Source organism: Microchirus variegatus (genome assembly GCF_963457635.1).
Source record: "Microchirus variegatus genome assembly, chromosome: 11".
NCBI classification, from domain to species: Eukaryota; Metazoa; Chordata; class Actinopteri; order Pleuronectiformes; family Soleidae; genus Microchirus; species Microchirus variegatus.
Window position 1 is genome coordinate 6,535,066 of NC_139812.1, and position 23,075 is coordinate 6,558,140.

Here is a 23,075-nt window from a genome sequence, read left to right on the forward strand (position 1 = left end):
GTGGATATAAATTCACCATATACACCTCACTTTAAGCCTTTATGTTTTAAAAATGTTATTAAAATAATTACCTGTGATATTTTTCTAAAATGACTGTACAGTGTCTTGCTCTCTCACGGGATTTTAAAATGTTGTTGTTTAGTCACATCAGAATGTTATATATATACTGTGTGTGTGTATATAAATATATAGTTACACATTTTTACAATATAAAATAAATATATCATATTGTTATTAATATATGATATATTTATTTAATATATATGCCGCAAATTTCAATTATATCGGTCTCGTATTTTTCTGCTTTTATTATTATTATTGTTATTATTATTATAATTATAATTGTTGTTGTTGTTATTATTATTATCGAATTCACCCTGACAATAAAACCGCGGAACTTTGAATGAAAGGAGATGAAATCGTGTGACTTGTTTTTCTTGAAGAGTTCACTGTTTCTCCTCTGTTTCTCACACTGAATTTGAGAGTTCGTGTTTTTCACAGCGTGTGTATTTCACACACGCGGATTTAGGCCGCCTTTATTTATGCTGCTGCTCCACTGAGAGCGCACTGTGTGTGTGTGTGTGTGTGTGTGTGTGTGTGTGTGTGTGTGTGTGTGTGTGTGTGTGTGTGTGTGTGTGAGGATGAGCTGCTGAGGGTTCGTGGACACCTTAACTGTCAAAGAACAAACAGTTTCAGTTCATTCTGGTAAATGTAAGAAGAATTATGAACTCAATGAAATCGACAATTACAAAATAATGGTGGAGATAAAGTAACAAACGATTACGAAAGAGTGAAGATCATAAATCAGATCATTAAAGTCCATGTAAATCACATGATGCAGTAGAGTTGCTGGGGGTTATAATATTAGCAATAATAATGCTAATAATAATAAGAATAATTATTAAATGATTTACATTAAAAAATATATATATATTTTTACCTCCCCAAAAGTGTCATTGATTCGAAATTCAAATACAAAAAAAAAAAAAAAGGAATGTGGTGAATTTTTGAGCTCTGTAACTTTATTCAGTAACTTTGCATAATCCCAGTAACGTTCAAGTGGATACACTGGAGCTGTGTGGTTGTTTTTTTACGACTTCCACAGCAATAGATTAGAATCGAATAGAATAGAATGACTAATAATATGGACAATCTGTGTATTACATTTCAACAGCAATTCAAATTGAGCCTCTTTGAAAATCTTCTATAGATAGCAGCAGCAGCAGAAAATAAATAAAATGTATTTCTGCAATAATAATAATAATAATAATGATAATAATAATAATGAAAATGTAAAAACCGACAAACTGCAAACGCAACATAAAATAAAGCAAAGGTGACATTCATAAAGGAATGAAAAGCGTATTTATATTTACTTAAATGTATGGATGTCGGGCGACATTTTGTGCAAAGTTGAAAATTGACTTGTAATAGATTCTGAATGTGACTGTAAAGTCGCGCGCGCGATGTCTCTCTGATTTCCGAGCCTCCCGCCGTCACTTGAACGACTCGTTTCCATGGCAACACACACACAAGGCGGGGAGAGGTGCAAGAGGACGAACGCGAATGTTTTCTGATCAATTGTCTGGTTTGTGCAAGTTAAAGTAAATAAACTGTCGTAAAAACACCAAAGAACAAGAGGTTAGTGGATCAAAGTCATGAAAGGCACAAACTAGATCTGATAAGCTACTTTAAGGTAAAGCTAAACGTTAAAGTAGGCAGAAAACAACAACAACAATGTCTTCTCGCGAGTTTTTGAGGCGTCTCTCTGAAGAAGAGCGAGAGTTGTATGAAAACAAAGTGGCAGCTGCAGAGTTTTACCGGCTCAACAGAATCCCGGAGGAGATCGAGAGAGTTCTGAACCTGCTGTTCCTGCTGCAGCCCGGAGACATTCATGGATACCTGGTAGGAATAGTTGTCATCCTCCTGTTACTGCTGCTGTTACTACTGCTGTTACTACTGCTGCTGCTGTTACTGCTGTTACTGCTGCTGTTACTACTGCTGCTGCTGTTACTGCTGTTACTGCTGCTGCTGTTACTGCTGTTACTGCTGCTGTTAATTCTGCTGTTACTGCTGCTGTTACTACTGCTGCTGCGGTTACTGCTGTTACTGCTGCTGTTAATGCTGCTGTTACTGCTGTTACTGCTGCCTCTGTTATGTCTTCTGTTATTGCTGCTGCCGTTACTACTGCTGTTACTGCGGCTGCTGTTACTACTGCTGTTACTGCTGCTGCTGTTATGGCTTCTGTTACTGCTGCTGCTGTTACGACTGCTGTTACTGCTGCTGTTACTGCTGTTACTGCTGCCGCTGTTATGGCTTCTGTTATTGCTGCTGCTGTTACTACTGCTGTTACTACTACTGCTGCTGATGTTACTGCTGATACTGCTGCTGCTGTTACTGCTGTTACTGCTGTTACTGCTGCTGTTACTGCTGCTGTTAATGCTGCTGTTACTGCTGCCGCTGTTATGGCTTCTGTTATTGCTGCTGCTGTTACTACTGCTGTTACTACTGTTGCTGCTTTTACCGCTGCTGTTACTGCTGCAGTTACTACTGCTGTTACTGCGGCTGCTGTTACTACTGCTGTTCCTGCTGCTGCTGTTATGGCTTCTGTTACTGCTGCTGCTGTTACGACTGCTGTTACTACTGTTGCCTCTATTACTGCTTATGCTGCTGTTACTGCTGTCACTACTGCTGCTGCTGCTGCTGTTACTGCTGTTACTGCTGCTGCTGTTACTACTGCTGTTACTGCTGCTGCTGTTATGGCTTCTGTTACTGCTGCTGCTGTTACTACTGCTGTTACTGCTTATGCTGCTGTTACTGCTGTCACTACTGCTGCTGCTGCTGCTGCTGTTACTACTGCTGTTACCACTGCCGTTACTACTGCTGTTTTTTTTAGTTTTTTTTTTAACCTGTCTTGTCCAGTACCTTGGGCATGCACTATGGTTGACTGCATGTCTGTTGGTGTTGAACAGATTTTGCTGTTTGCAGGGCGAGTAAATACGGAGCTGTAATGCCCGTCCTGCTATTTATGTATTTTTTTTTATTGATTAATATATTTATTAGGTTGTGTGGGAGGACCGGACCGGACAGGGGGGTGGGGGTGATGGTGGGTAGACAGACAAGGGAGGTGTGAGAGAGATGGGGAGAAAGAGGGAGAGAAAGAGAGAGGGAGGGAGGGAGAGATTTTAGGTGTGTCTATTTCTTACCTTACAAGTATTTACTACTCTCTATACTTACGCTGCAGGCATACACATTCATACACATTCACAGCCATCAGGAGCAATGTGGGGTTAAGTCTCTTGCACAAGGCATGCAGACTAGCGGACCGGGATTCAAACCCACAACCTTCAAGTTGAAAGACGACCACTGAGCTACCATCGCCCACGATGAAATGTATTTACCAGGACTAACTCCTCACATACAATTTGGGATTATTTCAGTCACAAAATCTGTCTGAAGATCTGAAGAGTTGAGTGTGTATGCAGTTCAATGAGATGGATCAATGTGTGGAGGTCTGTGATCCTGCCTGAAACAGTACTCACATGAAAACTGGCAAACTGACTAACTCTATCCCCTCACATCTAAAGAAGGGGAAACGTGGTTTGCGGATTTCTAGTTCAGTGGAGCAAATGGGAGAAAAGGCAAGACATTTTTGAACACATTGCTCAAATGCTGGTCCTACAATGCTGTTGATAATGCTGTACACCAGGGGTGTCACTCATTTTCACTGAGGGCCACATGAGCATAATGGTTACACTCAAAGGGCCAGATGTAACTGTCATACAGAATAACTGTAACTAAATGTAACCAAATATAATGTAAAATAAAGGTAACTACTCTGTAACATATTGCTAAATAACCTTCTGTATTTATTACTTATTCAAGTTAAAAAATATGATGCATTACAGATTTTTAAGACCAATTAATCACTCGCGGGCCACATAAGATGACGTGGCGGGCCACATCTGGCCCCCGTGCCATGAGTTTGACACATGTGCCGGACACGATAATACTTAGCATATATGTCATCTACATAATAAGAAATTAAATGTAATACAACTCATTGCCAGGAAGACTGCTCATATGAAGACAACTCATAGGTGGACGACTTTGGCCCTGAGTTTCTTACTCTTGAAGAGGACTCCTCTGAGGGTGTCTGCAATCAAACACCGTTTAATCTTGACTGTTTGGATACTCTGGGCAATGAAGGGATCTCCTGATTTTATTTAATGTTTGCAACAAAGAGCTGCAAAAACCTGCATATATTGTATATATCTGGTTGATCTGTACAAAAGTCAGCGTGGCTCATGCATTGATGCTATCCTCACATTGTCTTGAAGGTCATATGGAAGAAAACTAAAGAGGAGATTTTTAACATAATGCTTTGTATTTTTTTGCCTTGTGCTCATATCGTATGCTCTGCTTAACACACAAGACGCTGTGGAAGCGGTTTTGAAGAAGTGGCTGACAACACTGCAAGACTGAAACAGTTGATCTCTGAAGATTTAGAGTGAAAAATGCCCCTCTTAGTTATTTTAATAAAGTATCAGGAAATGTCTTCATCCATCAACATATGTCTCTAAACGGTGTAGAAGAAGACTATGTTTAGCATGCACATATGGCATGTACAAACTTGAAAAAAAAAAAAGTTTTCTTCGACTAAGTATACATAACAATGGATGCAAACAGAGACAGAAGGAAGAAAAGTAGAATGTGTAACGATCAGGACTGGACCCAGATGCAGGAAGGTTATTAAAACACGAAAAGCAAGGCAGGCAGACTGGAACGAAGATCCTCAAATTGCATTTTCAACGCAGGCACAGGATAATCGTGTCACACTTGACTGGAACAGAAAAGCAGAGTTCAACAGCTGCACAGAAGCACTCATGTGCATTAACAAAAAAACACTGTTTAAAGTGACAAAAAATCCAAGACGTAGCCTAGCAGAGAGCTCAAGAAGCATGTGTTGAATGGTTGACAAACAAAGACAAACTCACAACAAGACAAAGGAAAAGGGTGTGGTTAAATACACTGAGGAATCAAAGAGATGACGAACAGCTGTGACGAACAAGACACAGGTGAAACATGTGAGGGGAAAAGTAGAATGCACATGGACGGGGACAAGAAAACTTCAAAATAAGAGGGACTTTTACAATAAAATGACATGACGGAGCATGAACAGTGGGAAGAAACACTGAGAAAACTCCAGAGGTCGGCCTGACATAGTTAACCACATTGAAACTGTGATGATCTAGCAGCGAGTGACTGTAAAGCTGGAGTATTTAAGCAGATCATTGATGAGATATTTGGCACGAGGTGTGTAACCTGGATATGATGACAATATGTTATCAGACACTTTCCTACAAATACGTCCACTCTCCCACTCTTGCTGCTGGGAGTGATGTCACAGACGGAGAAGTCTGAAAAAAACATGCAGCACGGAGCAGCAGGGACCATACAGGGACCAGCAGGTCTTCATCAGGGAAGAAAATTTTTCTTGCATTACTGGAAACTTGGATTCAAATTATATCAATGTGTTCATGTTATGAAAGAAAAATAAAAGTCTAAATAACATTGGAGTTATTCTTTAAACACAATATATTTTGACACTCATGGGAATTATTTAATAGACATTATATCAACACAATATAGTACAATAACAACAATAGTAAAAATAATCACAGGTAATAGTTGTCAGCTGAGATTGGTACAGCACCCCCCACTCCTCCTATGGAGGACACGGTGGCAGAAAATGGATGGAATATAAAAACAAAGCAAGTCAGATTGAGCGTCTGTGTGTTTCTAATCACTTGCAGGACTGTGCTGTGGACTATTTAAGCAGAAACTATGGTGGAAAATGAACAAGCATCCTCGTGTGGCTCTGAGGTGTACTGCAGATATATATATAAATCAAGTAAAAAGGCTGAAAAACACTTTATGTGGCAACCTCCAAAAAATCTGAATGTGGCAGCCTTTGAGTTGTCCTTCATTGATTCTTTATTTTTTTGTCACTTTAGGCAAATTACTTTGCAAACCTCTCTGCTCCACCAAGGATAAACAGGCTGAAAGGCCGGGAGGTTTATGATACAAGAGGACAGCTGTCCGTTGAGGTGGAGGTCTTCTGCATCATCCAAAACAAAGAACAGGTAAAAATCCATGTGCCATGTTTTGCCTTCTGGCTGCAGACTTATCATGTGTGATATAATTTCCTTTACAGTATCACAAGAGCCAGAAAGATGACCAGACACCAAGGTCACATTGAGGTCACTGAGGTCACATATAGGCCTACGATTTCATCATGCATGTGTATAAAAAAGCAAATAATCTAAATTAAATAAAAACCACATTAAAATAACAAAATTAAAAGTGATATAACAGTAATGAATGGATGTTTACGGTGGTGTCGTAAAAATAGGTATACTCCAATAGCGCTGAAGAGTTAAAGGCTAACAAGTGACCAGACTTGCAAAGTTCCATTTTAAGTTGCTGTTTGAGAGACTTTTCTTGCTCTCCCACACTAAAAGTCTGCATTTTTAGCCTCATTTGGTAAGTTTGGATCACTTGGGTTAATCTGAAACAAAGAATGTCACCTTTGACCTTACTGATGTAGACAGTGAACTTAGTGCTGTCTGCACATGATCAGATAACTCAGGATGGAGGCTAATACCAGGTCTGAACAAGTGAACATTGCTGTTGATGAGCAACCAAAAACTGGCAGTTGCTGAGATGACCAGCCATACTCTACTGAATTATTGTGAATGAACACATTAAAGTTAGACAATGGATTATTCCCTCACACAAACGTCCCGTGGTTCACTCCCTGATTCAGGAGCTTTGTTTGAATGATGGCGAGATGTGCCAGAATAACAGATACACATCGCAACTGTTTATGGCTTCATAGAAAATATGTATTTGAATATCAATGATAAAAATGTATCTTATGGCGACAAATCCATTCTTAAATTATGAAAATAAACTAAGACGTGTAGATTTAACTAGGACTGCACACAGTCATGAAAGGGCACTCACTCCGCACAACTTGGAGATCGCAGTTGTTCCCCGACCTCACCTTCACCGTCGCAGAGAGAGAGAGAAAAAAGCATTCAATGCCATGCTCGCTTTAGTGTCCAATACTTGTTCAAAATGAGATACGTTTCTCCAACATGCCTAGTCCTCACATTGCATGTGATTGGACAGAAGCTTGGAAAGTTGTTCCCACCGGGATTCAAACTTGTTTGAATGTTTGGGCTTACAGGGCAGGGAGTTATCCCTTAAGGTTGGTCAAATTTGTGGCGTTACTGAGCCACAATGACTCCGTTCCACATCAAACCAAAAAAAAACCAAATAATTCAAAATAAACAATTAAATATCAAATGAATCTATGAAATGACTATGAAATATCATGTAGTTCTGTTTACGTTAAAGATTTAAAAAAATGTGAATTTATAGGTCATTTTTGTTGGAGCACTGAGGTCACACCTTTTAAGTTATATAAAATCTTTGAAAAATTTGAATCATTAACTTCTCTCAAGTTAATGATTCAAATCATTAACTTTGTCGGAGCTAGCTCAAACATGCTCAGAGGAGTTCCTTCAAATGTATAGATTAGACATTTTCATTTTTCCAAAATGGCCGACTTCTGGGTTGAGCTAATGGAAATACATTAGAATCATTTGGAATCATGAGAACAACAACTGTACCAAGTTTGGTTTGAATTGGAACAAATATTTGAGACGAAAAAAACTAAAAATGTGCATTTATGCAAATTTGACCACTTTTCAAATTTCCAGATCGGACTACTTTTGTCTGACCATAGCCCGACCTCTGGGGGCGCTATAGAGCCCTGGGGCTAGGCACGGGCTGGGGCACTATGCCACTACCATATTTTTTGGCAACCCGACCTCCATCCCAATTTCAAGAGTTTCTACGCACGTTAACCCCCTCAAAAATGAACATACTGAACATAAATAATAGCGATCCACCGATTGGAACATTTGAAAGACTCATGCCTGACCCAGGGCTTTACCATTCCAAACCATACCATGATGGAAACAACAGAAGGCATTCAGCGTGCTTCTTGGTATCAGGAGCTTGCACAACACAGTCAGCGCTTACTGTGTGTCAGATCTCTTCCAGCATGTTGTATTTTTTGCACAGTTTCCTCTGAGTTTAAGATTTGATCAGGGAACCGTTCACAAAATCGAATTTGTTTTATTTACATTGTTAGTAACTCTCAAACGTGTAATGATAAGAATGAATAGGTTAATGCTCATCTCCTCAGCAGTGCAGCAGCAAGTAACACTTTGTTTATGTCTTAATCGAATACAAGTGTATATGTGACGTGGAAGTTAGGAAAATTTTCATACATGAGGCTCCTCCCTCTCAGAGCATGTGCTCAGCTTCTGTCTCTAGCTGCTTTGGACTGAAGGAGACTTCAGAGAAGGCTGACCATTTGATGACTGCTGTCCAGTGGATCAATGAACCTCTGAACTGCATGCTGAAGGACCAAAACCCCTGTGACCAATCACAAGTGGACCAGGCACTCAGGTACTGCTCAAAAGCTACTCTACAGGGATGCATCTTTTGGAGGTCCTGCGATGAAAAAGATCTTATTGAATTACAAACCATAACTTGGCCATGTTCAGGGCTTTGTTGTATTTGCTTGTGAATGTTTTTAGATTTCATTAATTTAGAATCTCCAAATGATATCTGTTCACGTAACGTAAGCGGGCGAAAGCGGCAGAAAAAGTGGTGAAAGCTAACAAATGATCTGTTTGATTTCTAGCGCAATGTCTTGTCTCCTGCCAACCTGTCAAGCAAACTGACCAGCTGTGTGATTAACAGACAAACCTAATCCTAATCTTAATCCATTCTAATGAATCATATTTGTTTTTTACTAAACTCAAATCAAACGACTATGAAAATACAGGACAAAATCACAACAGAGACAAATTCACATCCATGGACAGCTGCCTTACTGATGTCATTCTGTCTCATAATCAAATCAACTACAACTACTTTATAATTGTAAGGGGAGAAAATATGGCCTGTGGGTATTCTATGTCCTGTTCTGCCTGTGTTCTCATGTACATATGAACACTGACAGGATGTTTACAATAGTCCAGTCTAATTATTCACATTCATACTTCTAGCTAGAAATAGAAATATGATGCATTTACATGAAAAAACCTTTTAAATAAAAATATATATAAAAAAGCTCTGTTTCTTGGGAACCATGTACATACATTGAGCGTGAAAAATAGGCGAGATATGGAAACTCAACAGTAGACGCACCATCTGTTAACATGTTAACAAACATGCAGACTTAGTTAGATTGAGTTTGTTTCTGCTCAAAGTAAAAAAGCTTTTATTATCATATACCTAACCTAAACCTAACCTTACCTAAATACCTACCTTTGGTTTAGTAAATGTCTGTCAGTCAGCACTGCGGTTGGAGCGGCTGGCTTGACGCGAAAACGAGAGACGGCTGGTTTGACCCCAGTCAAGCCGAGTGACCAGCTGACTGACAGAACTGATCAGTAACGAGTCGTTATCCGTTTTTTAATTTTGATTTTGTAAACGAGAAAACAAGTAGTTTTTTCGTGTTTTTTTCTGGTTTTATTTTGAAAAACGAATGAGCGTCTTGTTCACGGATTGAAGCTAGATTCTACTTTGAAAACACTGCAACCTGCTGATGAGGGAGGCATTACTGAGAGAAATATAAACCATGCACTCCAATGTGTGTTTTTGCGATTCGTAAAAACGAGGAATGCGTGTTCTGGCGATCCACAAATGCGAGATCACAATTCACAGATGCAAATTTCTGTTTTACAAATGTCACGTCATTTACAAATGCACACTTTATTTGTAAAAATCGACATACAAGTTACAAATTGGACTTTTTTATTTGTGGATCTCAAAATACACATACAAATCAAGAAATACGCGTGGATCACAAGCTGCACATTCGTGTGGATCTGTGCGACTTTCATGCAAAGAATGTCTCAAAAATCCGTAACTGTGGAAAGCGATCTGTTCTGGCGATCCACAAATGCAAAATCACAATTCACAAATGCAAATTTAATTTTTACAAAGTCACGTTATTTACAAATGACATATTTATTTGTAAAAATCAATATACAAGTTATAAATTGGATTTTTTATTTGTGGATCTCAAAACACGTATACAAATACGTGTGGATCACAATTTGCATACATACAAATATCAGTGGAACAAATTTAACTCCATACCGCCCTGACTTTTCTTCATTTTTATGCAGGTTAAAGTGACTCCTAGACAGATACAAAGTTCAAAAGGTCTTGGTAATTAGTTCAAACAGTGAAGGTCTGAAGTGCAGAAGCAAAAATCTGTCATCAGAAAAATTTTAAAAATACACTGAGAAACGTAACAGGAGAAAAAGGCTGATGAATGGGTACAGACAAAGGGAGAGGCAGGGACTAAATAAACTATAAAACATTTGCACTGACGTCACGATTTCATCAGTAACCTGTTTGTGCAGCCATCTTGGAGGCACTGGGATGTAAACAGCAGAATGGACCGTACAGGGAATTTTTGATTTAAGCCAAACAAAGGATGTCTCAAACACAAGGAAAATGCTGTGATCCGTACAAGCTGGATCCTACATCCTGGCATGATGACCCAAAAATTCTGCCTTCCGTTTCCTATCCTGATATCGTTATCTATCTTGTTTTTTCGCCAAGCCCATACATCGATGAAGATTCATACATCATACACCGTTCAGAAACTGTCTTGTACTTCGTAGTGAAATGAGGTCAGAATGCACACAGGAGGACAGGAAGTGAAGACACTTGAAATGAAACAAAGTCTGAGTTTCAAAATAAAACAGGAAATACAAATCTGAACGTGTAATATAGGAAATAAAAGGGAACACCATGGTAGTAAATTAGACACAAGAATGTTGTTAAATTAATACACCTGCGTGTGTTGGGATGGATTATGATTGAGGGGGCCCTGTTTTACATATCACACCCCTTAACCTTCATTATTTGACTGAGGGCCATGTCAAGACATCAGGGGTGGATATCACAGCCTCAGGGGCCGTATAAACTGAGGGGACCTATTAAGACATATCACATAGCATAACCAGTGATATGTGGCCTCAGGTCCCCATTAAAATATCACAATGAATAACTTAGTAGCACAGAGGCCTGTAGGCCCGTACAGTAATCCATCCTGCGCGCCATGGATGTATTATAAGAACTGGATCTAGCTCCATTCAATCCTATGGAGTTGCTCAGTCAGCGCATATGCTGAAAGAGGTTCTGACTTGGTTGTGTGGCCCATAGAACATGTGCAGTAGTGTTCCATAATGCCTCTGGGCTGTGAATGAGCGATCCACGTTCTCGGCTTGCTCTGCGCCTCCATGAACAGCCAAAGGCTTGATGAGAGTAACACAGTAACAGCTGCTGTCAGTGTTTACAGTGACATTTAATATAAAGTATTTGGATTCATGGTATTTTTACAATGTTATATTTAATATTTAGTATTTGTAAACTCTTTTAAAAATGTTGATCTGCCTCAGCCCGTCATTTCATTACTGTATGATAATTGTAAACTTTAAACTGTAAACTGCTGTAAACTGAAAAATCCTACGGAAAATATTCAAATAACGTCAGGCCAGAAAACCTGCAGACTAACATGATCATATTATTAGGAACAATAACAATGTGTTAAAAGCAGTTTTATAACTCCACATTCTTTCACTCAACATGTTCATCTTCAACTCTAATTCACGCGTTCATCACATTTATCAGTCATTTTATTAGTGATGATAAGAGAAACAGCCTCTCCTGGAATCAGTGGTGAAGTAAGCGCAGGTCTCAGGTCATCACACGGTCACAGCTCCACAGTCCACACTGTCGTCAGTGTCACGATGTCCGTCTCCTCTCCTCAATTAATCGTTATACATTGATAATAAGTTTGAAAATAAATGCTAATGAGGAACAAATAAATAATACTAATGTCAAAAAAAAAAACCCATCACCTTCTTTTATTCTCATTTCTCACAAAGTGTTCATGTCATTCCCTGTGGTCGGTACACAGCTGTGACGTCACTCTGGGAAATAAGATTTAGTTGAAGCAAAAAAAGAGTTGAAGAATTATTTCTATATAGGACTGTGTCATCTGCTATGATAAGCATCATCATGATAATGATCTAAAATGATCAGTGTGTGTAGGAGTGATAATGTTGTCAGAGAAAATGACTTAAACCTTGTGGATCTACTCAGTTTTCAGTGAGTGAGTTTGAGCTGAGATCAGCAGAGATCACGTGTGTTCTAGTTTATATATTCAGGAACAAACGTCTTACTTTATTCTGCTCTGTTTGTATAGAGCTTTTTGTGAGCAAATACAAATTCATCTTCTGTAACTGTACAGCAATTTCTTCAAAGGACGCTACCAGGAGGAGGAGGAAGACAGAGAGAAGAAGGAGGAGGAAAAGGAGGAGACTTCTTCAGTCAGCAGCTCAGAGGTGGTTTTTCCTCCTTCACCACTTGCTGCACAAGCAAAAGACAAAAAGACTGCTGAAAAGGGTATGGTGGAGGCCAATGTTTGGTTTTCATATCATTTCTCCAGGTTGCATGGTGGTGCGCTGGTTTGCACTGGTGGCTCCCTGTTCAAATCTTTGTTTAACCAAGACCTTTCTGACATCTGTGTGTGTTTTCTCTCAGAAATATAACTTCCTCCAATGCTCCAAATACATGCAAATGCTTATTTATCTGTGTATGTTGGTCCTGTGATTGGCGAGTGACCTGTTCAGGGTGTATCTGGGATCCAGCTTTCCCTCAATAGGAAAGCAGTAGTACTTCACACATCACACAAATATGGCTGTATAATGCACAAATCCTGCTCCAGATTTGGTTGCCATCCACTCTCTTGTCTCAGGGCACTGAAAATGAAGTTTGTTTTGTGTTTTATTTTTGAAACCCCTGGGTAAGAGTTTGGAAAATGTATGAATATAATCAAGAAAGAGAATAAAATCATGATTTTCCTATAATTTCATGCACATCTGGATATGATTAAAAAGAAAATCAAAAACTCTAATGAAAATGGTTCACCAAGCACAGGCTGTGTCATGTGACCATTTCTGCTGTGTGGAAGTAAGATAAAGGAAGAGCAAAACAGACAAGGGAATTCTAGTTCTATATCGTTCTTTCTTCAACTGAAAATATCTCTACAGATGAATAGGATACAGCAGTTATTTTTCTAATTCCAAAAAGATTGACCTAACCAATGCTCCCTCTGTTTGACTGATATTGTTACAGGTAAAAAGAGCCACGTTGTGGAGAAGCCATTGCCTCCAGCTGAGCTACCAGAGCCAGTTCTTCCTGGGAGTTTGGCCATCGGGTCACTGTCTCTGGCTGTTGCCAAAACTGGGGCCCAATTGAAAGGCGTCCCTCTCTACAAATATATAGCGGCTCTGAGGGGCCAAGAGGTTAGATTACACACAGATTTACACATTCATGCAAACACCACACACACTGGCAGTAACATAACCATGTCTTCACAAACCTGATTCAGTCTCCGGCTCAGTTTCACATTCCCACCTGCTTGGTGACTTTGCTGAGCTGTGGGAAGACGTCTCCCGGAAAACTGAGTTTAATGGAGGAAATCATCCTGATTCCAAATGTGGAACAACGGGTCAAACAGGTATTAACCACCATAATTTATTGATTTCTGTAGTCATATGTGAGAAACAGAAGAGAACAAACAGCAACAATGAAATAATCATTAGGTCATGGTGAGTGAATGATAAGGTCAATCATGAATGTTAAGTTAACTAATAATACTAACTATATAATAATATTGATGTTTATTTAATAGTTAACTTAGTCATTAGTTAATCATAATGTGATTGTGACGATCAGTTTTTACTGGACCAAAGGTGGGTTCTGTATGAAAACTGTTTTATTTGCAGATTTGGCTCCTTCATTTTAGCTTCTCAGTAAAAGCTGGTTATTAGCAACAGCCTCATGGCAGTGAATTATTTTCAGCATGAAAGCACTTACAGTCTAATAACTGAGGACATGTCTGAGTTATACTTCACTGTTTACTTCTATTTCATCTGATCTTGGCTGATTCTTATCTGTCAGTTGGATGAGATTGAGGGGCAAATGAGTTTATGTATTTACTGTATGTCCGTGCTCATATGTCACATCTTACAGTATGTACTTATTCCATGTTCATCAGTCTTTGATCCATTTCTCAAATGTTGGCCACTGAAAGTGATTTATATAAAGTTGATTGCCTCCTTTGTTGTTGCTATAATGTGATCGCTAAGGCAACTCACTTTTCTCTGGAGTTTTCGTAAAACATGCTGACCTGTAAACTTCTCCAACAGATCATCACAATGACCTTTGAGTTGCAGAAGGAGATGATGAGAATAATGAACACTTCAGCTAAAGCCGGGGTGAGGGACGTTGCTATTAATTCACTGTCGCAAAGAAGAAATAAAGCAGAAGAGGAAACAAGAGTTCATGCAAGAATTATGGCAGATCAGAAAAAAACAAAATGAATGGTGGAGGCAGGATTCAAAGCTCTTTCTGAGACTGAGCTTTTCTGAAAGATTAAATATACAAAGAAGGTTATTATGTCTGTGTGATCTCTCATGTTCAAATTAACTCAGGTATTTAGGCCTGGAAATGCTTCACACAACATTGGAACTGAACAGATTTGTCTCTGCCATTGTTCCATGACCCCACAAACACTGTAGAGGAACACAATCACACACAATAACAATAACACACACATCCTTGAATAACCTTGAAATTCCATCTAATGTCATCCACATGTAGCTTCAGCCAAGCCACGTTTTTGTTGTTGTACTTATTACAGTGTGATGTATTAACATGGAGTATGTCTGTTTTTCTCCAAGGCCTTTCACGTTGTTATGCATGAGAGTGGAGCACCGGCTGTGGGCTTCGAGAGACCTGAGCAGCCTCTGGAGCTCATCACTGAAGCCTGTGCTAACCTTGGACTGGAACTGGGTAAAGAGATCCATTTAGCAGTGAACTGCGCTGCTAGTCAACTCGTGGACTATGTACGTTGGTAGTACGTTGAAAACAAAGAGCTCAGCACAACAGAACACTTGCAAATGTCAGTAGACACAGATAGTAAATAATCTAAATTTGCTTATCTTGTCTTCCTCTTCAGTCGAAAGGAAAGTATGAAATATCAGCAGGAGTTTTAAAGTCTCCAGATGAATTAGTGGACATGTACCACACTCTCATCAGCAAAAACCCAGCAGTGATTGCCTTAATCGACCCGATTAGGAAAGAGGTGAGTTTGCAACGTCAGTGTTTCATCAAAATTGATGGGATTAATTAGGTATCAGCCAACATTGCTTTCAAAATGTGCTAAACAAGCCAAGATCCCCTGATATGACCAATGACCGAAAACAGGAGGCTGTGCATAGGCTGCTATGTCCTTGACTTCCATGCTCACCCCTCTACTATTATTCATTTTTATGTTGCTACACAATAAATAAAATATATATCTACATCTGCTGTGTTATGAGTATGAAAAATATGATGTTAATTTTACGACAGAAGAGACTAAGGCCCACTTTACATTACGCTTTTCGTGACAGCGGGACTGGCGACAGCAAAGACCCAGTGTAAAGAGAATTCCGTAGCGTAAAAGTGGGCCTAAATGATCTCTACAATTGGGGGCAGGGAAAAACTAAAGTTCAAGGCAAACCTCCAGCACATTCTGTCAGGATGTGAGGGGGCACCACGGCCAGGTGTTACCCTGATGCAGGATGGCTGCAAACTGCATCCAGAAAACAGCAAGGCTTGCGCTAGCTACTTTTGTCAAGCCAGGTGAAACGTGCAGAGCACCCACACAGGACATTACCATCATCAGACCAGGCAAGGAGTGGAATATAGAGCTCACCATCCCCGGGGAACAGGTCATGAAAGCAGCCCATGAGAGGAAACACCTCAAGTATACCAAGCTGACAGTGGAGTGCCAAGAGGCTGGCTGGAGAACCAGGGTATACCCTGTGGAGGTCAGAAGCAGGGGCCTTGTTAGTAAGGGGATAGCACAGCTGCTCCGCAGTGCTGGTGTGATGGGGACAAGTCTGCGGAGAGCAGTGAAAGATCTGGGAGAGGAGGCTGAGAAGGCGATACTGCCTGTGGCTTCAGAGGAAGGAAAATGGATGGGGGAACCCCAACACCCCTTTGGGGGCTGGCGGTGAGGCGTCCCAATATACCACTGCCCCCTCCTGCCAGGGGATGAACTGGTGCATGTAGCGAAACATCAGTGAACAGCAGCCTCCAACTGACCACCCTTTACCTGCCCGTATTGGCACTGTAGGAGGTGCGGCAGGCTGTAAGGCTGAAGCAAGAACCAACACCTGGCCTGTGCAACCATCTGTATTTGGTTACTGTTGTGGAGATTTGATAATTAGGTGAGCTGACCAAGGAGTTTCTGGAGTCAGAGATGAGTTAAGGTGAAAAGCTTTATTGGAAGCAGCTCAGATCGGAGAACTGAGACGATGCTGAGCATGAAGTATCAGAATCCGAATCAGAATTAGGAAAGCTTTTATTGCCAAGTATGATTTAACACATACACTGAATTTGTTCTGGTCATTGGTGCATGACAAACAACAATATCTAAATATAAACTATTAACATTTAAAATTTAAAAATATAACAATACAAATATAAGAACACAGATTTTTAAGTAAAAAGAGTAAAAGTAAAAGAGCTGTACAGCTGTGCAGTGATAGTAGGTACCAGTGAATGTTACAGTGTGCAAATGTTCACAGTACCAATGTTAATGTAACGCCTAGTTTATGGATGCAATGTCAATGTGACATGTAGAGGCAGAGGTGGAGTGTGAAGAGTCAGAGAGTATCAGGGGTGTGGATCCTTGTTGATAAGGTTAGTAGATGTTAACAGTTGGGCTTCCTCTGTCAATCTGTCTGTGAGTCCCAGAGTTAGGACATTTTAAGGTTATTTCTCTGCTGATATACAGTGGAATGCAAAAAATTTATAAATCATTGGTTGTTTGAATAATACATTTCAGTTAAATATATCATATAGGAGACAAACACAGTGATATTTGAGAAGTGAAATAAAGTTTATTATTTACAGGAAGTGAGCAAGAATTATGTAAACAAAAATTAGGCACCTGCATAAGTTTAGGCACCATAAAAGAAAAAAAATGTGCATTCTCCTTTTGCAGAAATAACCTCTAAACACTTCTTATAGCTTCCAATTACAGGTATTTTGGACCATTCTTCTTCACAAACCATCTCCACTTCAGTCAGTATTGATGGTTTCGGAGCATGGATAGTCCGTTGTATTTGTTCCTCTGCATGAATGCCTTAGTAGATTTTGAGTAGTGTTTAGGGTCATTGTCTTGTTGAAAGATCCAGCACCGGCACAACTTCAGCTTTGTCACTGATTCCTGGACATTGTTCTCCAGAATCTGCTGATATTGAGTGGAATCCATGCGACCCCAACTTTAACAAGATTCCCAGTCCCTGCACTGGCCACACAGCCCCACAGCATGATGGAACCGCACCGCACCACCACATTTTACTGTTGGTAGCAAGTGTTTTTCTTGGAATGCTGTGCTGTTTTTCCACCATGCATAACACCCCTTGTTTTGCCCAAATAACTAAGTTTCATCAGCCCACAGCACCTTGTTCCAAAATGAAGCTGGCTTGTCCAAATGTGCTTTAGCATACCTCTTGTGGTGGGTGCAGAGGGTTTTTCTGCATTACTCTTCCACACAGCATCTCCTTGTGTAAAGTGTGCTGAATAGTTGAACGATGCACAGTGACACCATCTGCAGCAAGATGATGTTGTAGGTCTTTGGAGCTGGTCTGTGGGTTGACTGTGACTGTTCTCACCATCCTTCACCTCTGCTTATCTGAGATTTTTCTTGGTCTGCCACTTCGGGCCTTAACTAGAACTGTGCCTGTGGTCTTCCATTTCCTCAAAATGTTCCTCACAGTTGAAACTGAGAGCTTAAATCTCTGAGATAGCTTTCTGTATCCTTCCCCTAAACCATGATGTTGAACAATCATTGTTTTCAGGTCATTTGAGAGTTGTTTTGAGGCTCCCATGTTGCCACTCTTCAGAGAAGATGCAAAGAGGAGAAACACTTACAATTGGCCTCTAAATACCCTTTCTCATGATTGGATTCACCTGTGTATGGAGGTCAAGGGTCACTGAGGTTACCAAAGCAATGTTGACTTCCAATAATTAGTGTTAAAGGTATTGAAATCAATAAAATGGCAAGGGTGCCTAAATTTATGCACATGCCTTGCATGTCTTGCAAGTCTTGCACACATTCTGTAAATCATTTTAACTTTATTTCACTTCTCAATTATCACTGTGTTTGTCTCTTATATGATATATTTAACTGACATTTCTTATCCAAACAACCAATGATTTATAAAGGAAAATCATGAACATTTACAGGGGTGCCCAAGCTTTTGCATACCACTGTATAGAGCTGACAGGAGGACTGCATAGTTAGACTTATCAGTCCTCTGCCCCAGTCACGTTCCACACAGCGAAAATATAAAGAGGCATATTCTGCAGACAAATGATTGGTGCCAGTGCTACACCAAGACCTTTGTGATTAGAGAGTTGCGGGTCGCACCGTCCTGAGTTGTTTAGGCTTGAGTTTAGGAATGCTAATTTTAGAGAAGGTTTTTCACTTAAAGTTACGAGCCCAAGCCCTCTCAACATATAAGATATTGGCAAAAGGTCTAATATAGGCATCCCTAGTCTGTGCATATTCCATAGATTACATTGTTTAAACTTGTAACATCTGAATCACATGTACATGGTGGAGGTGGTGTCCACTGAAACATAAAAAAAAACACCCTCACACGACTTGTCGACTTGTGCCACTTTGTGTTAATGCCCTACATCGTACAAAACACTGGAAAATGAACAAGAACACACTGACACATTGAAGGGAGGTTGGAGCTGCTATAATCTTAGCTATGTCATGGGTCAGACATTCTGAAATATTAAACTATCCAAGCAACAGTGTCGGTGATAGCCAATCAAATCACATTATGCAAATATTCCATAGCAGACTCTAGCCAGTCAAATCCGATGTGTGCGTTCAGCTTCAATTCTACACAGACTAAACCATACTGTATAAGAAGTGTATGTGGTCCACTGGTTGCAAAATGAAGTCACACTTTGACACCTTGAGATTGACACAAATGTTCCCCTGTTATTTTTGTCCTGAGGACAAAGACCAGTGGGAGAAGCTGAGACACGTGATCGGAAACACGTGTTCATTGCTCTGTGACACCACGTATGAGTCAAAGGCCCCGCCCCCTCCAGGAGTGACAGGTCACATATTAAAACACGTCCACGAGATGACAGTGAGCGATTTGGTCCACATCACTTCAGAGCGCCAAGGTAACGCGTCCACAGAATCACAGTTCAAGCAGTTCGAATATTGTTGAGGTCAAAGTGGAATTCTCTTTAAGAAACAGAGTGAATGCTTTGAATTGAAAGGAGCTATAGTTTGTTGCACAAAGGCAGACATATGTGCTGTTTCAAGCTTTCATTTTATCTCACCATGGCTTCTCCAGGAGCAGCTAGATGTGCTGATTAGCAACAGAAAAATAATCATGGAACATGATGTATAATATATAATTTTATTATATTCAGTGTCAGACATGGAAGCCTTTTCCTTTTTGTTTGCTTTATCTTGAGTTTTGCAGCACAGGCCGACAGAATGTGTGGATATAAGGAGAAGAGGAATAATAAGTTTGAGTTGTGATTGAGTTACCAACACTTCAGCGCTAACTACACACACACACACCCTGTGCTGAGAAACAGCCTGAGACTCAAATGCACAAGTCTATCATTAGAACTGTGCAGGCAGATTTTAGCCACTTCACAAAAAGTTCACCTAAGAAAAATCTGGAAACTGAATTTGTAAACCACTCACTCTCCGACACCAAAGTCTATGGAGAAAATTAATGATTTTCAGGAAATGTTGAGTTCAAACGTCTTATTTTGTGACTTTGGTGTTGGTGAAATCCTTAGGATTTATACAATGTCACAAACAATAACAATGTCAGAAATGTGGTAAATCTGGACGAGGTGTGGTGGATGTTAAGCTGAAGCAGAGTAACAATGACAGGTGTCATGTTAGGTGGTTGAATGATTAGACTCTTAAGTGTTGAGCTGATCGTGACACATGAATGAAGTCTCAACATGTCATTCATATCAACATACTACATCTTTTGTTCATCAGTGAAATACAGCATCTATGGAGGCATTCATGAATTCTATTAACGTGTGTCTGTGTTTGTTGACCTGCAGGTTCAGTGTTAATGGGAACAGCTCGCTGTGAGCCCTGCAGCAGCAGCAGCACTGACGCTCTGTCAGACATAGTAAGTGCTTTTATTTGCTGCGTGCAGCTTCATGTCATTTGTCATTAAAGCTGCAGTACGCAGGATCACTAAAAATAACTGAAAACAGCTGAGCAGTTTCATCCACAGGTTTGTCTCTCAGTCATGATCTCTCTCTCTCTCTCTCTCTCTCTCTCTCTCTCTCTCTCTCTCTCTCTCTCTCTCTCTCTCTCTCTCTCTACATTTGAAAACACTTTTTGTTCAGCTGTCTTCAGTCTCACAACACAACTCTTTATCTGAATCTGAAACTGTAGTGTTTATGGACTCAGCCTCTGTACTGACCTGTAAACACAGAGCAGAGGAGGTGCACAGTGTTCGCTCTCAGATTTGAAATAATGAACTGTACCTGAAAATTTGAGATAGTGAGAAAGAGATGGTATTAGTTTAGGTTACTGATGTTTGACCTAAAGCAGGTGTATGTGGAACAATGTTGTCTCCTTGTGTGTCTTCAGGCTGTGGGTTTGGGGCTGGACTACGTCAAACTGGGAGGTCTGAGGGGCGCTGAGAGGATGACTAAATACAACCGGCTCATTTCTATTGAAGAGGAACTGGCCCAACAAGGAATCCTGGGTGGGTTTTTTTTACACTCCTCCCTCTTCATCCTCTTTTTTTTCTTTAAGCTGGACAGAAAAAAGGAGACAAAGAGAGACAGAGAGAAAGAAATGGTGCCTCTGTTTAACAACAAATATGTAGTATGTAGTAAAGGCTTATTTATTTATGGGTGTAAGAATGAAAGCCAACACCAGAAAATTAGAAGACAAATTACACATCCATCATGTCCAGAAGCCAGAGTGACACTGGACAGTTGTGTATGTATGTTAGTGTAATCAGCTCACATCATAAGCAGCAGCAGCAGCAGCAGCAGCAGCAGCAGCAGCAGCAGCACAGCAGCAGCAGCACAGCAGCAGCAGTAACATGGTTTCACTCCTGTTATGTGTTCCAGCTTTTGTCCATTCACTTTCATTCATTTCATTATTTATCTTGTTAGTCTCCAAACAGAAGCACTCCCCTCCACTGCTGCTCAAACAACTAAAAAAGCAGGAGGAGCAGCAGCAAGAGGAGCAGCAGGAGGAGGAGGAGCAGCAGGAGGAGGAGGAGCAGCAGCAGGAGGAGGAGCAGCAACAGCAGGAGGAGGAGCAGGAGGAGCAGCAACAGCAGGAGGAACAGCAGGAGGAGCAACAGCAGAGAGAGCAGTGACGAGGCCTGAGAGGAAAATCCTGCCTCCAGCTTCTGTTTCCATTCACAAATCATGACTTCAATCAACAGCTCTTGCTAATTATATTGAAAGGTCCAGGTTGTAACATCCAGGAAGTGTTTTTTGGCAATAATACTCTCCAAAAGTATTTTTACACAAGTGTATAATCGCTTTAAACAGGTGTCAAACTTGTGGCCTGCCACTTAATATCATGTTATTACGTTATTATAAAACATGGCCTGTGACCGACTCTTCCTACATTATGTTTACTAGCAATACTTTTATAATATTTTTACTAATTTATTATATTAATTTAGTAATTACTGCACTATTATAATAATAATGTTTAATAGTCAACATTACATTTTATGTACTGGACATATATATAGTATAATATACTATATATATGTATACACACACATATATATGCATGATGTTTTTATTGTTACGTATATATCATTCCATATCTGTAAGAGAAAAACTTTGTTCGGCCTTCTTTAAATTAGCGACTTACATTCCTAAGCACAAACCTAACATCTCAATAAAGACATCTGTGTAACCATGGTAACAGTCATTTGTCTACGGAGTGTTCCTCGTTACATCTTTGATGAACCTAACTTCACTGGGGAAGAGGATCTTTTCTCCCTTTAAATACCCTAACTCTGGGACTCACAGAGGCGTTCATGTTCAGCATCGTCTCAGTTGCTGTCTTCCATAAAGCTTTTCAGCTGATCTCGGACTCCAGAAACTCCATCCAAGGTCGTCTCACCTGATCATCTAAACATTTAATTAAAAATGCAGTGGAAATTCATCATGAATATCTTTCTTGCAAATCATGATGGAATATTGTGTTCTGATCTTAAGATCATATTGCCTGCCCCCTAGTGGACAGTTATTTTTTCCTTCAGGCCGGTCCCCTCTTGATCATTGGCCTCCAGGTCATTTGAGTTTGACACGACTGCTTTAAATTCAGAAGTGTTCTTAAAAGCACAGTATGTCATTTACTTTGTTGAGGTTGTGAAGCAGAATGGAATTATGGGAATTGTTGTGCGGACCTTGTTCATGTCATACATTTGTGTTTCATGATTGAGGTGGTGAGTAAACTTCATAACTCGTTGTGTTTAACTTCCAACACTAACATTGTAACTTTTAAATATGTTAAATAAAGCAAACGTCTGTAACGTCTGTTGATTATGTTTATCAGCTTCACACGACTCTCTGTGGTGAAAAGGGATGCAACTGCAGAAGCACACAGTGTGAGTAAAGTGAGGCAGCTACAGCAGCAGGAAGTTCAAAATAAACCTCGGGGTTCACAATCGTATTCAGGTTCAAATTCACAATCAAGATTTTAGCCTCTCGTGAACATACTATAATTATCTGATTGCTCTGCCAACAGCAATCAAGCGCTCCCTGACTTCATGTCTGTGTGTCAACCT

General features: G+C 40.0%; 1 protein-coding gene across 1 annotated transcript; it reads left to right on the forward strand.

Annotated features, from left to right (window-relative positions):
* Positions 1-1,737: 1,737 nt before the first annotated feature.
* eno4 (enolase 4) lies at positions 1,738-21,641 on the forward strand (the record flags this gene model as incomplete). The annotated part of the gene is made up of 13 exons (XM_083898008.1): positions 1,738-1,905; positions 6,018-6,146; positions 8,387-8,547; positions 12,054-12,073; positions 13,306-13,475; positions 13,562-13,690; positions 14,382-14,450; positions 14,916-15,080; positions 15,194-15,319; positions 19,266-19,440; positions 20,356-20,426; positions 20,897-21,014; positions 21,433-21,641. 13 exons carry the CDS (start codon positions 1,738-1,740, stop codon positions 21,639-21,641), a joined length of 1,710 nt encoding a protein of 569 aa, XP_083754134.1.
* Between the last annotated feature and the right edge of the window lie 1,434 nt (positions 21,642-23,075).